The 16417-nt window shown below is 45.8% G+C and overlaps 1 protein-coding gene across 1 annotated transcript in view; it reads right to left on the reverse strand.

The window, feature by feature from the left end:
* The window catches only part of SPRED2 (sprouty related EVH1 domain containing 2), a 95466-nt gene that overhangs the window by 46588 nt on the left and 32461 nt on the right, over positions 1–16417 (reverse strand). The window contains exon 2 of the mRNA XM_073553779.1: positions 2961–3135. Coding sequence (XP_073409880.1) covers positions 2961–3135 — 175 coding nt within the window. The remainder of the gene's footprint in view (positions 1–2960; positions 3136–16417) is intronic.

Raw genomic sequence — 16417 nt, forward strand, 5'->3', positions numbered from 1 at the left:
TAGAATCAATTATTCCCTACTAACAATAGCCATTAACATTCTCCCATGTATACACCATATCTCCACTGGTAGAATGTTAAAAAAAAAAAAAAAAACATCCTTGAAGTTACTAAATTTCTTTGATATGTGTGTCACTCCTCGTATGTGCAATCTGAATGGTGAAAGGAGTCTAAAGGGGTTGTAGGTTCCTCTCCCTCCATGTATTCAGTCAATGGGAGTGTGCACAGACGTTCCTAACGGAGCATTAAAACATATTAAGAATTACTCTTGATCATCCTCCAAGACTGTCTGGGATTATATGAAGAGACAAAAGGATTTGCCCAATCCACAGATGATCTGTGGTTGGTTCTCCAAGATGTTTGGAACAACCTCCCTGCAGACTTCCTACAAAACCTGTGTATCGGCCTGCCTTTCACCAAATGTTAATTGGAGTTAGATTTCTCTTTTGTTCATTCACTTTGTATTTTGGTAACTGATGAAAAGAAACTTTTTTTTTTTTTAAGCATTCTTACTTGGGATCCTTTTTTCTCCACACCTGCCAAAAACCTTTTGCACCATACCGCATAACCTATAAGTTACCTGTATACATTTGGACCTTTGTAAGCTCAAAAATGCTATTGGTGGAATAGACAGGACTGCAGAGAGTTGTACAATCTCGGCGGAGTTCAGCAATTCTTCCATCTTCTCATGTCTACAACCCCTATACCTGACGTCATGTCTAATAGCTACTGCATTGTTTGAGGATTACCACCTTTAAAAGACCGACAGGGGAGCAAAAAACAATGGGATTTGGGAGATGAGAACGGTATGAATGGGCCGGATTCAGGGAGCGAGTTACGCAGGCTGAAATACTAGTCCAATCTATGAAACTAGAAGGAGCCTGCTGCAAAGCTCCGCACGGCATTCATCTGGTAGAGATTAAACATCCTGTTCTTGTTTAGCAGACCTTGTGTTCGCAGTGGATCCGCACTACGGTTATGGTCACAGGGGATGTCAGAGCAGTGGAAAACATCCGCACAGATCAGCATGGACATGCTGTAATCTGAGGCAGACGGCTGGCCAATTTTACCTTCGTCGTTACACACAGACTGGAATCTGCACCAGTGCGGTGAGGATCAATCATGGAGATTTGCTGCAGATTCAAATGCAGCAAAAATGGCCCTGTGTAAAGAAGTGTCCATGTTTTACTGCAGATCACTTATTCGCTGCTTCTTCCCTTGTTTGTGCAGAACGGCACGGGAAATATAAAGGTTAAAGGTCACCACGCCGCCATAATGCTGCCGATGCCACATCCTCCCCTTGCATCCCCGCCAATCAGCTGTTACCTTACCGGTGTCGGCCGTAACTGCTCAGCTCCATTGACTGTACAGTGGCCGCAGCCAGATACTGCACATCTGCCCCCTATTGAAATCAATAGGGGGGTGAATGTACAGTACAGTCAATGGAGCTGCCCAGCTACACAACTGAGCAGTTCCGGCCACTGGGAACAGATGATCGGCGGGGGCACCGGGTGTCACATCCCACCGATCAGACATTGATCACCTATCCTAAAGATAGTTCATCAGTTTTAAAGTCCCAGACAACCCCTTTAAGAGGAGCCTGTCAAGACTACTTATGCCGCCCAAAACTTGGGCATCATGGATCACATCCGGAATGCAGTCAGATTAATAATACACTGAGATTCTTTGGTGTTTCAGAGATAATATACACTGAAGATCCGGCTGGGGATCGTAGGCAGAGATCAGAGCTGGACTAGTTTCTTCTTCAGCTATGATTCCCTGCTGGATCTTCAAAGTAAGTTTTCTTTGAAACCCCAGAGCATTTCGGAGCAAAATTGTGCAGCCAGGCTGCGATTTATACTGCCAGCAGGTTCCCTTTAAAATACCAAACGCCACCTTCTCCAGTATCCAGCGCTGCTCCGCTCCTCTTCTGGATCACACGATTCCAGATCACACAGAGGCGTGGGTGTAAACCGGAAATCAATTTCACAGTGTAAGTCTGTGGTCCCGACAATGAACCCTCAGGTGACCCAAAAGAAAAGCGGAGCAGACCTGTAAACAGGAGAAAACGGAGTTTGGCAGATATTTTAATGCATCTACACTACATCGCATACATGTTTAGGATAGAGTTGAGGATAAACATTTTGCCGGAAGGGCTTCTTTAAATAGGAGCCATCAGCCTTGGAAAAAGGCTTAGAGTCCCCATAATGTAACAGTTTGGGATGATTATTTTACCAGTGCTCCATTGTACCATTCCTCTGTAACCCCTCCTATGAATAAATGGATACCTGGGTCTTACCGGTTGGGCTGCCCAATCAGAATGGTCAGTATCAGACGGTACAGAAGAGGGAATGGTGACACCCAAGTGTCCGGTTATACTTACACTTCCAGGAGGAGTAACAGAGGAACAGCACAAAGTAGAGTTACAAGAGCCGATGCTCCAGATTGGTAACTGCATGGGGAATGCCAGCATTTATTACAACGTGTATGTCGGCAGCGCGGATCGTTCTTCTTCAGAAGCGGTGATGCAAAGTTTGCAGATTACTTGCAGGGTCAGGAGAGAAGAAAAGTCACCCCGAGCTCAATCGTTGAGTCGTTGCCAACTCAGAAACAGAATGTTGTAATTAAATGGCTTACGTCCTCCTGGATGGTTACTTAACACACCGTTTTATTTTACCTTCCGCGCCTTTAACCCGAACATTTCTATTATCATGCACAATGGAGTGTTATGAAACAGCTCTGCTACGCTCCCTGAACAGGATACAACTGTAGCCAGGGAGCACATGGGTGCCAAAAATGTATAACTATGTTTGATTTGGACACAGAGGGAAACTATGGAAGGAGGAACAAAAAAGCACAACAAAAATAACACAGCATTTGGTGAAAGCAGCACCACTATAAAGGCCACCTCTGAATGGGAAGATTCAAGAAAGAAAGGAAAAAAAAAAAAGTTTCCATTACCAGTTTATCTTTTATTCGTTCCCCATGAATAAGAAAGTCACTTCTTCCGGTGCCTTCTGGGTACACTTTTGAGACTCCAACCCGACTAATTCCACCGCCTTCATGTGGTAACCAACCCCCGCTAGAGTCATCTCTGCTCATAACCACAGCCTTCACACGCACTATGTAGTTGTCACTGTGAAAGAGGGGAAAGAAAAATTACAAAATTAGTAACGGGAGCAGATGCGATGTATACGGATGTGAACAGATACACCATATAAAGATAATCCCAGTCCCCAGCAATGGCGATGATGCAGCACAACTGTGAATTACAGGAACGGACAGACTCTTAGGGCGCGGGACAATTATAGGAACGGACAGACTCATTCCAAACTCTTAGGGCGCGGGACAATTATAGGAACGGACAGACTCATCCCAAACTCTTAGGGCGCGGGACAATTATAGGAACGGACAGACTCATCCCAAACTCTTAGGGTGCGGGACAATTATAGGAACGGACAGACTCATCCCAAACTCTTAGGGCGCGGGACAATTATAGGAACGGGCAGACTCATCCCAAACTCTTAGGGTGCGGGACAATTATAGGAACGGACAGACTCATCCCAAACTCTTAGGGCGCGGGACAATTATAGGAACGGACACTCATCCCAAACTCTTAGGGTGCGGGACAATTCTAGGAACGGACAGACTCATCCCAAACTCTTAGGGCGCGGGACAATTATAGGAACGGACAGACTCATTCCAAACTCTTAGGGTGCGGGACAATTATAGAACGGACAGACTCATCCCAAACTCTTAGGGTGCGGGACAATTATAGAACGGACAGACTCATCCTAAACTCTTAGCGTGCGGGACATCCCATGTAATCATCTGTTATTGGCACGTGAACCCGGCAGCCATTGAAATTAATGAAATGTGCAAGTTAACGCAGACATGTGGCCGGTTTACCAAAATCACCGATGCGCTCTACATCATAAGAGCTAATAATACATGTAATATTAAATATCCAAATTGCATAGCATGTATTAAAAGTCTTCAAATGTACCCCTAGTGCTACCAGTCTTTGCACAGATGCCACTTGTGACGTTCTGTTAGGCTACGTTCCCATGATGGGTTTTTGGTGAGTTTTTTTTTTAACACTGCATATTTTTTTAAAAAATGCCTGTAACCTATTTTACTTAATGTTGCAGTACACCTGCATAAAAAAATTCACAAAAATCTCATTGTGGGAAAGTATCCTGGGCTGATTATGCTAGTCACACTAGAATCAAACTGTCACAGTGTGATCACGTGTGTCACCTTCGTGTGATCGCATTCTGTGGCATTAGAGAATAGCAGCACAGGCCCGGAGAACTTAATTTCTCCATGGTCTGTGTCCGCGAATGTCTGACTGCACTTGAATGATATCAGAGTGCAGTCCGGTGTTTCACACACACCTATACAGACTTGTATGTTTGCACGTGAACCGAATGTTGGAGCCACTCTCAGCATACCAAACCAGTAGGAGCAAACCAAAAAAAAAACCATAACAAAACACAGATCTGCACTGTCCCATAGTATAACCTTGGGCCGAGTGCTATCCCATAAAACATCCCATAGCACTCAGCTGTGTTATCCGCTCGTGTGAACGAGCCCTTATTGTTGTGATTTTGCATGACAATCCTGATCACAGCGCTATACAAAGGCCAGATGTTTCGCTGATGATGGCTTCTTCTAGTAACCTGACCGCTGCAGTTAATCACAGGCTGCTGCAGTCCTCTCCCTTCTGAGCAGAGCAGGCTTCGCTTACAGAGCCAGTATGGCTGCACTGGAAAGAGAATATGCTCAGTTTAAAGCACAGCGATTTTATAAATCGAACAAGCCCTACCATTCAAGATCTTGCACAGTGTGCTGATTTTTTGGGGAAAATGTGATAAATAACCATGTGGAACAAAAGGCATGTTTTCCCATTGAAACGAATAAACATTTTCAGAGTATTTGAAGCAATTTTTCATGAGAAGTTTGAAGAATAATCTGCTTTAAAATCCACATTGAAGAAACCCAAAAACCTCCATGTGAACATATACTAATACCAAGTTTCGTCCAGAAAACTAGCATGACTACTTTTACGGGCCAGTCCCCTATCAAGTGTTTGCCACTATATTTCCGCACCCTGTACACACAAAGGAGGTTTTTTTTTTTGTACAGAACAGAGACACTCCCCCATTGAGAGCGCCAGGAAATTAAGGATTACAAAAACTAAAAGTGTTTTGTAAAAGCAGCTGCTCAACAACATTGCCGGAGGTGTGCACAGAAATGTCACCCGGCCCGAGAGCGGTAAAGAGCTGCAAGGAACATACAGACTGTATAATGAGGGCCAATGTGTGCAGAGCAGACCATGAAGCCTTCCCATAGGAAAGTAACATGGGGTTCGGCTCCACCATTGCTCTCACGGAGCAGTAAAACAAGAATACAGAATGATGTGGTCACCCACGGATCATTAGACATCTCATCCAACGTCTGTAGACAATCACAAAGTGAGTGCAAACTGGATACTACTTAAAAATGCAAACCCCGAGCACAGTTAGTCTGAATAATGATTAGGACAGTTACATGGCTAAATTAGAGCCATTTACACTAGCTCCAGTCCGGCAGCAGAATACAGGCTGTAACCTCTGAAAGGGAAGCAGACTGCTGCACAATGAGAAGCATGGAGGCAGCCGGACACCGGCAGTGCAAACACGAGCTGTGCTCAGTATCACCCAGAGCAATTGTGCTACGCTGCAATATTGAAAATATCCCATGGGAATGTGTAGTACTTTCTAAAGGAAAGAACGTCAAATGTTTCTTTAGGCGTTAAACTTTTGATTCCCCAAAGTCCCCTCCTTTTCCTCCGATGAGAGATTTACACCCCCTTGGCATTTTCTTAAGCAGCTTCGTTGGTCCAGTTCAGTAGCCTGGAGTAGCTTCCAATGCACAGGTATGCCTCGGAAAGAGATAAATAAGTTGTCCACTACTAGGACAACCCCTTCTTGATCTAAATATTTGGCCTCAATAAAATAAAAAAGCCTATTCTCACCTCCAGTGCCGGCGCCGTTCCAGAGGTGTCTGAATTCACGGTCCCGGTGCTCTCACGCCGTTATGACACATGAGCCCAGCACCCAATCAGTGGTGGCATCACTGTCCCCGCTTTCTGTCGAATTTAATATGAAGAAGAAATCCAGGCTGCAGCTGATCTCTGACTTCCTCTTCTTGTTCAATTCGACAGAAGGCGGGGACAGTGACGCCAGTGCTTATCGAGCACCGCACTCACGTGTCACAACGACTGCATGGGAGACCCGGGAAGCGAGAGTGCCGACACAGCTGGAAAGCCGCCGGCACGGGAGTATGTCTTTTCATTTTATCGGGACAAGCATGGGGTATGAGAAGGAGTTGTCCAAGTAGTGGACAACTTCTTTTAGTCTGTGGAATCACCGGTCTTCAGAAGAGGTTTGTGACCATCAGGTGTGTTTATCAGATGCAGTGTTGGCACACAGTTCAATTCCATATAGCGCGGAGCACTAATCCATAACTGTTCTAAGCCATACTAAGTCAAGAACCACTCAACTAAGATACACGACAGTATCATTACTTTAAAACATGAAAGTCTGTCGATCTAGAAAATTACTAGAGTCTGAAGTACAGTCATGAAACCATCAATCTCTATAATGAAACTGGCTGTCATTGTGACCACCCCAATAAAAGACGACTTGAGAATTACTTCTGCTGCAGAGGAGTAGTTCATCAGTTACCAGCCTCAGAAATTGCAAATTGACAAAACCTCTGGTAACAGCCTTCATAAAATGATGCACAGACAAGTAGCAGACACATCTCAACATCAACCACCAGAGTAGGCCTTTATGGTCAAATTACAGCAAAGAAGCCACAACTGAGGACCAATTGAGAAGAAAATAGGCATTAGACCTACCGGTAATTATGTTTCCAGGAGTCCATCCTGACAGCACCAGGGAGGACATCCTTCGCCTCCTTGCAGGGACAGGAAGAGCACACAAGAGGTTAAAAACAGTCTCCACCCACATTCCCTCAGTGTTTTTCCAAGTACCACACCGATGCAACTGAACACTTTATTTACAGAATCATATTATGACATATGACACAGTTAATTCGGGAAGGGAACTATCCGTGCTGTCAGGATGGACTCCTGGAAACATAATTACCGGTAGGTCTAATGCCTATTTTCCAGGACATCCCTCCTGACCGCACCAGGGAGAATACCAAAGTATCCCCTTAGGGTGGTATGACTGCTTGGAGGACCATTCTCCCAAAAGCAGTCTACTGGTTAGACAACACATCTAATTTGTAATGTTTACAGAATTGTCCAACCTGGACAAGGTTGCGGCCTTACAGATTTGGTTTACCAAAGCCCTTGCACTTTCTGCCCAGGAAACTGATAATGCTCGTGTTGAGTGGGCTTTCAACCCTTCTGGGGGGGGGGGAACCCCCTGAGACACGTAGGCTAAACTGATTAGCGATGTTATCCATCTCGCGATGGAGGCTTTTGAGGCCTTCCTCCCTTTATTTTTTCCCCCAAAGAGTAAAAATAGGTTATGGTCCTGTCTCCAACCCTGCGTGGCCCTGATGTAATCAATAACTGCCTGGCGTAAGTCTAATTCGTGCAGGGCCCTTTATTTATCATTTGAGGGGTTCTCGCAAAAGGAAGGCAAGATTATCTCCTGGTTTAGATTTGACTGACGCAACTTTGGGCAAGAAGGTGGAGTCTAGTCTCATGATTATTCGATCCTCCCAGATTCAGAGATATGGATCTCGGATCGATAGCGCTTGTTTTCGGCCAATAAGGTGCTATCAGTAGCACTCTTGCCTGATCTTCCGGAATCTTCCTGAGAATGGCTGGAATGAGAGCTATCGGGGGGAAATGCGTAGGAGACAGCCAGTCCCCACTTCTGGCTTAGAGCGTCTACCCCTTCTGGATTGTCCAACGGATTCAGAGAAAAAAACCTGTACATCTTGGCATTTTTCCTGGTTGCAAAGAGGTCTATGTGTGGTCTTCCCCAGTGCTGGCATAGGTTCTAGAAGATCTCTGTGTTCAGCTCCCACTCCGTGGGACAGATCTTCTGCCTGCTTAAATAATCCGCCACTGTATTTTGGGATCCTTCGAGGTGGACGGCTGTTACTGATATAACGGTCTTCTTTGCCCAGGAAAAAAAAAAAAAAAAAACCTTCTTTGACAGGTCCTGGAGTCTCCCATGCCTGGTTCCCCCTTGATGCCGCAGGAAGGACACCGCCGTCACATTGTCCGATAGAATCTTGACGTGTTGGATTTTCAGTCGGTCCTGATTTCTTCTTAGGGCCTCCCATGTGGTGTAAAGTTCCTTGTAGTTGGAGGAAGCGGACCGCATGTTTGGTGGCCATTCCCCTTGAAGAATTCTGCCTTATAGATGCGCCCCCCCCCCAGCCCCATTTGCTGGCGTCTGTGGGGATTACGACGCAAGGGGAGGTGATCCAGGGGACACCCTTCCTCAGGTTTTCTTGCTGCATCCACCACCCCAGGGATCTTCTTCCTGCTGGAGACAAGGATATCTTCCTGTCTAGGGAGGCCTGGTGACGATCCCAGGCGGCAAGTACCTCTTTTTGAAGGGTTCTTGAATGGCCATCGGACACAAGGGATGCAGGATGTCATGAGGCCCAGACCGCGCATTGCTACTCTGATGGAAACGCGGCCTCTTTGAAGTTCCTTCATGCGGTCTTGTATCTTCGTCTGTTTCTCTGGTGGTAAGAAGGAAGTTCTGCTTCTGGAGTCCAGTAGTACTCCCAAAAATTTTCTCCTTTTTTCTGGCGCCAAGCCCAATTTTTCTGTGTATGATCCAGCCCAGGAACTCTAGAACCTCTATTGTCTTCTCCTTGTGCCGGCGCAGTTCCTCTGTTGATCTTGCCACCAGGAGGATGTCGTCTAGATATGGAATGATGATTATTCCCTGATTTCTTAGGAATGCTACCACCTCCGCGATTAGCTTCGTAAAGACTCGAGGCGCCGAGGCCAGACCAAACGGAAGACACTGGAATTGAAAGTGGCAGGTCCGATTCTGAAGTCTTACTGCAAACCTCAGGAATCTCTGTGATGTTGGGTGAATTGACACCTGATATTAGGCACTTTTCAGGTCTAGGATACACATCAGGGCATTCTTGTCTATCAGATGGACTGTGGATCTGATTGACTCCATTCGAAATCTTTTGTACGCGACCCAGGCCTTTAAGGGTTTTAAGTTTATAATGGTACAGGATTCTCCGGATAGTTTCCTGATGGCAAATAGAGACGAAGTGGCCTGCCCCAATTTCTGCCCGGGGAAACCGGAATTATCATGCCAGAGTTTGCCTGATCCGTTACGTCTACCCACATCTGGGAGTCGTCTTTTATTCTGAGGGGAGAAATGGACCTTTCGGGGGGGAAGGGATGAAAATTCTATTTGGTAACCCTCTGCTATTGTTCTCAGTACCCACTGATCTTTTGTGATCCTACACCACTGGGAACTGAATTCTCTGAGTCGACCCCCTATGTTGGTATAGTCATGTCCTTCTGGATCTAGTATGTGATCCAGAAGAGGGGGGCTCTAGATCTTCCGGCTCTAGAGTGGGTGCTACCGTAGGAACCCCTCTGAGAGCTCCCCTGGTATCTATAGTACTGCTGTCTTGCATATCCACCGGGTCTACGAAAGGGCTGATCCCTAGGTTTCTTGTCCTCTGTTTGTTTTTAGAGGCTCCGTCCCCTGTCCAGGTCCAAAGCCATTTCGGGCAGAAAATCTCAGATTCTGCCGATTCGTCGGCTAGAAAAGCTGTGGCTGACTTCATAAATCGGGAGTGAATCTATGATTTCCTCCCTTTGGGTTTTATTAGTCAAGTGCTCCTCTAACTGCCCCAGCCATAAAAACATAGATCTTGCTACCGAAGTAGCTGCTACGGTTTGTTTTAATTAAGGCTGCTGATGTATCCCAGGTCCGACTTAATAGGTTATCCACCTTCCTATCAATGGGGTCCTTCAGGCTAGAGGCGTCCTCGAAGGGGATAGCTGTTTTCTTGGCAACTTTTGCCACAGGGACATCAATCTTGGAACTTCATCCCACACTTTAATGTCCTCGGGGTCTAAGGGGAGACGTCTATTAAGTCCCAGGACACTTTTCCGCCTCCTCCCGTTCCTCCAGGACCATAGCTCGCACATGGTCGTTCACTGGGAATACTAATTCCCTCTGCGCCCTAAGGCCCCCCCAAACATCATGTCCTGTCTGCACTGAGGTTTCTGGACCTCCTCAATATGCAATGTGTCTCTGACCGCCTGTATCAGATTGTCCGTATTGTCCGAGGAAAAGAAGTATCTTTTCCCGTAATCTGGTTCATTAGCGCACACCTCGCCTTCTTCCTGATCGACTCCGAGGAGTAGAAATCTTCCTCTGAGTTAAGCTCCATCTCCTGTCTGGTCCACTTGGTACTGGGACCTGGACTGGCTGGTTGTGGCTGGGAAAAGGTGGCCATGGAAGCCTGGACCTCCTCTCGAATCAGCGATCTCATCTCCGATAGGAGGGACAGCTGTTCGCCCTTCATTACTTTGGCCATACAGGTGTCGCACAATAACTTCTTGTGCTTGCTGTGGATTTTAACCTGGCATACGGGACACTTATTGGGTTTCTCTGGGTCCTTTTCCGTCTGCTTGGTCATGGGCGCTGTAGGTTGTTCCTTTTCTCCTGCATAGTGCAAGAGAGGGACAGTCAGGCTCTGGTCTGGGCCGTCAGGGTCTCGGTCGGTTTGCGCTGAGTGTACTTACCCCATCCAGGTCGACTCTGCCCTGGTTCTCCATTCCGTGCTGTGAGCCTTTGCGAGGTCAGGAAGGCTGCTGCTGCCTGTCTCGCTGATGCCGCGCTCTGCTCCTTCAGAGCGCCCGCCGCCGGCCAGTGTTTACGGCGCTCTGACATCATCGGAAGTGCGCCGCGGTCTCACTCCACGCGACTTCCTGTCCCCACGCTGCTGCCGGAGTCGGAGCTGAGAGCCTCCGCTGCGGGAGGAAGCAGCTCTACCCAGGAGGCTCGTCCTTCCTCTGGTCTCTGTAGCTGAGGGACCCCCACCCATGAGGGTTTCAGCGTTGGGGCCACTTCGCAGGAGGAAGGTTTGGCTGGGCCGTCCGATCCCCTTGGACCCCTCTGGTAAGATGAATCCTCTTGTGCGTCCCTCCATGCAGGGACAGGAAGAAACACTGAGGGAATGTGGGTGGAGACTGTTTATAACCTCTTGTGTGCTCTTCCTGTCCCTGCAAGGAGGTGAAGGACGTCCTCACTGGTGCTGTCGGGAGGGACGTCCTGGAAAAGAGAATTATTTGGGCAGAGCAAAACAAGAACTGGGCGGCAATAGATGAAACAGAAATCTGTACTGTGGTCTGATGAGACAAAATGTGAGGTTTTTGGTACCAACTACCTTTGATTTATGAGAATTGTATCTATGTGTTGGTGTCTACTGTGAAACATGGAGATGTGATAGCGTGAGGGTGCTCTGCTGATAACACTGTTGATTTTATTCAAATCTGGAGGCACACTTACCCAGTATGGCTACCCCAGCATTCTGCAATGACGACAGCCTATCTGGTTTGCACTTAGCGGGACCATCATTTGTGTTGCAACTGGACAATGATCCTAAACGCCTCCAGGTTATGTAAGGGCTATGTGATCAAGACGGAGAGAGATGGAGACTGTGTCAGAAGACATGGACACAATCACCCATCCTGAACCCAATTGAGATGGTTAGGAATGAGTTGGACCCCAGAGTTAAGGCAAAACAGATAACAAGTGCTCAGTCCCACTGGGGAGCATCTTCAAGACTGTTGGAAGCCATTAGACTTGACTACTTGAAAGAATGCCAAGGGTGTGTAAAGCGGTCAGAGGTAGCTCCAGTCTCTGCTGTTAGTCGCAGGTGTCGGCTGTATATAACAGGCGGCACCAGAACTGAATGTAGAGAACTCAACATGCGCAACCTGACACTGATATACATGTATGTCAGGGTGCTTAAAGGGGTCAACAACAACAAACCGGGCAGGCGACGGCTGCGTTACGCTATTATTTCCCCCAATGAAGGTTTCTATCTTAAGCCACAAATTCAGAAAACACCAGGTCTACTCTGTCAGGGCATGGGTTAAAATAACCTGTCTACAAGGATTAGTCACATAAAACAGCTACCTGTCAGAGCTGAAAGGACAGACATGTTTAGACATTAAAAAGTAGAAAGACAGCGATGTTTACGGCATGGAGAGAAAGGTCAGGGAGTAGTTCAGAGTGAACCACTGAGAAAGTGGAGGAATAAATACGGGGAAAAAAAAAAAAAAAAAAGGGGTGTATATAAAAATCCTCCAATTTATCCAATAAAAGGGAACCTGATATCATAGCACTGTTGAATTCAGGTAAATTCTAACGTTTCTTTAGTTCTTGGCCCTAACGAGGATCAAATTGACATTTTCTTACTTTTAGGCTAAGTTCACACTGGGCCTTTTTGCTGCGTTTTTTCCTGCTGCGTTTTTTTCTGCAGCAAAACCTGATTGCTTGGCAGGATAGAAGGTGCAGAAAAAAATAACATGTTTTCCTTGTTTTTATAGCGGTTTTGGCATGTTGATTTGTCTCTTGTGCATGCTGATAAAATGTAGTATTGAAGAAAAAAAGTCTTATTCCAAACAACAAGGTTTTGGCACAAAATTATAGCTGCGTTTTTGCAGCGTTTTTTCACCACCCATTCAAGTCAATGGGTGAAAACCGCTGCAGAAATCCTTAGGGTATGTGGATACGTTGCAGATTTTGCTAAATCCGCAGGTAAAAGGACATGCGTTTTACCTGCGGATTTCGCCTGCGTCTATACACCTGTGGATTTCTATAATGGAGCAGGTGTAAAAACGCTGCGGATTCCACACAAAGAAGTGACATGCTGCGGATTCAAAACCACGGAATTTTCCGCAGCATGTGCACAGTGTTTTTTAGATTCCATTGGTTAAAATGGTACTGTACACCGCAGCAGAATCAGCAACGTGTGCACAGACCCTTAAAGAAGTGACATGCTTTATGTCTAAAAAAAAAAACCAAAGCCTGCAAAGCACAAAATCCTGACGACAAAAAAAAAAAAAAAAAAAAAAAAGCCCCAAAAAACTTGTGTGCATGAGATTTCAGAATTCTCAGACATAGCCGCTGCTGTAAAACACACCTGAAAATTAGCATTAAAAAAACGCAACAAAAATGTCCTGTGTGAACATAGTCTTACAGGGCAATGCTCAGAAGGCGGAGGGTGCTCACACTTGTGATCGGGAATTATATACATGTTACATTATTGTCAGCAGAACGGGATGTGATTTATATGCCCGCAAACAACAACAACCATGCACAATGATTGAGAACAGACGCTTGTTCTGTTGATCCACTGTTCCGTGTATATGGAGCTTAAAAATTGAGAACTATGGCTGAACAGGGTCCCATCTTGTCACTGCGCCTGGAGAGGTGGCCGTGCATAAGTGTCGCTCTTCAATTATTTCTATCAGAGTTCCAGGTGCCTGCGCTTGCTCGACTATGTTCAGAAACCAACGTGGGGGGAAAAAAAAAAAGTCTGTTCACCAACGACTGTAGCAGGAGCTCGGAACGCCGTCTTCATGAGACGTGATTAGCTACTGGAAAAAAAAAAACTCCAGATCTATGTTCCGGCTCCTTAGAATCTAATACGGAATTTATTTAGACCATATAACAATTTTTAACCAGCAACGATGTCCGAAGGATAAGGCGACGCGTTTCGATCGCAATCCCACAATCTTTTCAGAACTCCCATGGAAATTAATGGAGAGAGAGTTAGGCACTTCACCATTTACAGCTGCAAGATTGGACTCTATTCTTGAAATCAGGGCTAGTCCCAAATGTTGGAATCGCATCTTTTAGACATTCATGGCATACATAGCATATGCTCTGGATATGTCAAAATGTCAGAGGCCTTTTCAAAAGGAATCTGTCACCAGGTTTTTGCTCCTCCATCTGAGAGCAGCATAATGTAGAGTAAAGGACCCTGATTCCAATGATGCATCGCTTACTTTACTGTGTGCTGTAGTTTTTGTTTAAAAGCAGTTCTCTCTGAATGCTGAGCCCTGTAAAATCCCACCCACATCACTGATTGGCAGCTTTCTGTGGACACTGTGCATAGGCAGAAAGCTGCCAATCAGCAGTGGGAGGCGGGGTTGGACTACCTGGCAGCAGGTTTATAGGTCTCTCCTAATAATAGTGCTGAACAGCAGTAGCATTTATATGCACTGACTATTTTGTCAGTTTTGCCCTGCAGGTTGATGTTTAATTTTTATATGTAGCTTATAATATACGTTTGACAGCGATTTTTACAGGTGGGTTTAGTCTTCTTCTCAGAGACATGGGGGGGGGGGAAACGTAATGAAAATGTAATCCCAAAAGGTGAAACATAGTAAGCACACGATGGGACATAGCGTACGAGGCTACAAAAGCCGCCTGATGGCTTGAACTGTGTTCAGGTTCTTGCATGTCAGGCTGCACGAAGCGGCTCGCTACAGAGATATAGCGATAAATCCGGAGGATTAGCCGGATTATGGGGATAATGGCGTCTTGAAAAGTGAATACAAAAGACCCAAAAGTTAGAAAAAAGTGGTAGTAGGGGGAGGAGGTTTCTAGGATATACATAACATTCCAGAAAGAGGAACCGATGGAGCAACTATTAGAGACCCCGTGAAAAACAATGGCCTCCAGGGATGATTGTGGTACCAGTAGTGTCACTGGGATGGATGTCACAGCAGTACTGTAACAGCCACCATAAAACCCGGCTTTGAGAATAGGGCCTCCTTCCTCAGTGCAATTCTACATCCTCAAGCAACAAAGAGTGGCATGTGAAGGATTCATCGCCAGCCTGGATTACATGCCCATATGTAGACGTGGTCACTGTAGGTCTATGGCGCTACATGGAAAAGGGACCACAAAAGGATAAAAAAAAAAAACGGCATTCTCTTAAGAAGGATCCTGTGTAAACAGATCCATAAGGGACATACTTCCCCTCTAGATCAGTAATCTGTCAACCTTGTATTGCCCTGTGTACCACTCTCTAAGACCGGCCATGCACAAGATGTACGACCGCTTTACAAATCTGTCGGCTGTGATCCCTCTGTCCCGATCCCCCATACATGTACATGGCTGGCTCCGGCAAGCGCGCATGTTCTGTAGGAAGAGAGGGGAGCAAGTGGCTGCCTGACACTTCTGACGGCAGCTTACCGCCCCTTATAACAAAATGATGGGACATGTTGAAATCCAACTGACCAATCTCTCTCTTTGTTATGGTAGAGTTGAGGGGGCTTCATCCAAATTGGTTGATCAGTCGGTTCCAACAACAGCCACCGATTGGCTGCAGCAGTCACTTGATGCCACCAGTCATCAGAGGAAGCCAGGAAGAAGCAGGCAACAGAATGGGGAAGAGAGACCGGTCTGGTAGAGGAATACGGTCTATTTCTGAAGAACCTCAGGGATAATTTATTAAAAAAACACAACAAAAAAAAAAAAACTGTTAAGTAATGGATAAGATTTTTACACATCTGCTCACATTTGCATTGGGCCTGTACGTTACTGTCCTATCAAGGCTCAAGTCACTTTTGGCACAAAGAGCTACTCTATCCCTTTATATAAGTAAATAGGGTTCATCTAATTTTTTTCGTATCAGTCATATGATTGGTCAGTCTTAAACTGTTCTAAACGCCAGTCATGAAACCAGTATGAGCAAAATCGGGATAGCAAATTTATGAAGGTAATAAATATGCAAATTTACCCCTCAGACTCCAGTCAGAGGGCTCCCATACAGTTCAATCAGATTTCTTGCTTTGCACTGAGGAAGGGCAAGCCTCCTGAAACATGTGTTTGAAAATACAGTATCTGGTTTGTCACGTGGCAAAACTTGTTAAAGTTGGTATTGACTTTTAGGACTGCTTGATCTATAAATGTCTCCCTACACTAGCATGTTATTCTCTACAAGGAGAGACGATACCCCTTAGACCTCGAATGCAATAAGAAACCTACTCCAAAAATTATAATCACAATCTGGGCCTAAAACTATTTTGTCAGCCAAGTGGGCAGATATATTACATCCAGAACACAGACCAGTACAATCTAACTACAGTTTTGCTTTTGCGGCTGTTGTGACCTGAAGATCGCTTGACTGTACATGGTATAAGTAATCAGGTCACAACAGCTGCTCAGCATTTAATAAGATGGAAGGACAGCAGTGCAAGCTGCCCCTTAGCCACGACCTGTGGAATTTCCAGCATCAGAATATCTACATGGACCATAAATTCCTACATAGAAAAGGGAGGTGACAGAGCCTCCTAGAGCACATGCAGATGACGGCCATTGTAACCTACTACAATGGATACCTCCCTTGACAATACAAGTGTGCTATGC

This window comes from Dendrobates tinctorius, unplaced genomic scaffold (genome assembly GCF_039654945.1).
Source record: "Dendrobates tinctorius isolate UK_male_01 unplaced genomic scaffold, ASM3965494v1 ptg000203l, whole genome shotgun sequence".
Lineage (NCBI taxonomy): Eukaryota > Metazoa > Chordata > Amphibia > Anura > Dendrobatidae > Dendrobates > Dendrobates tinctorius.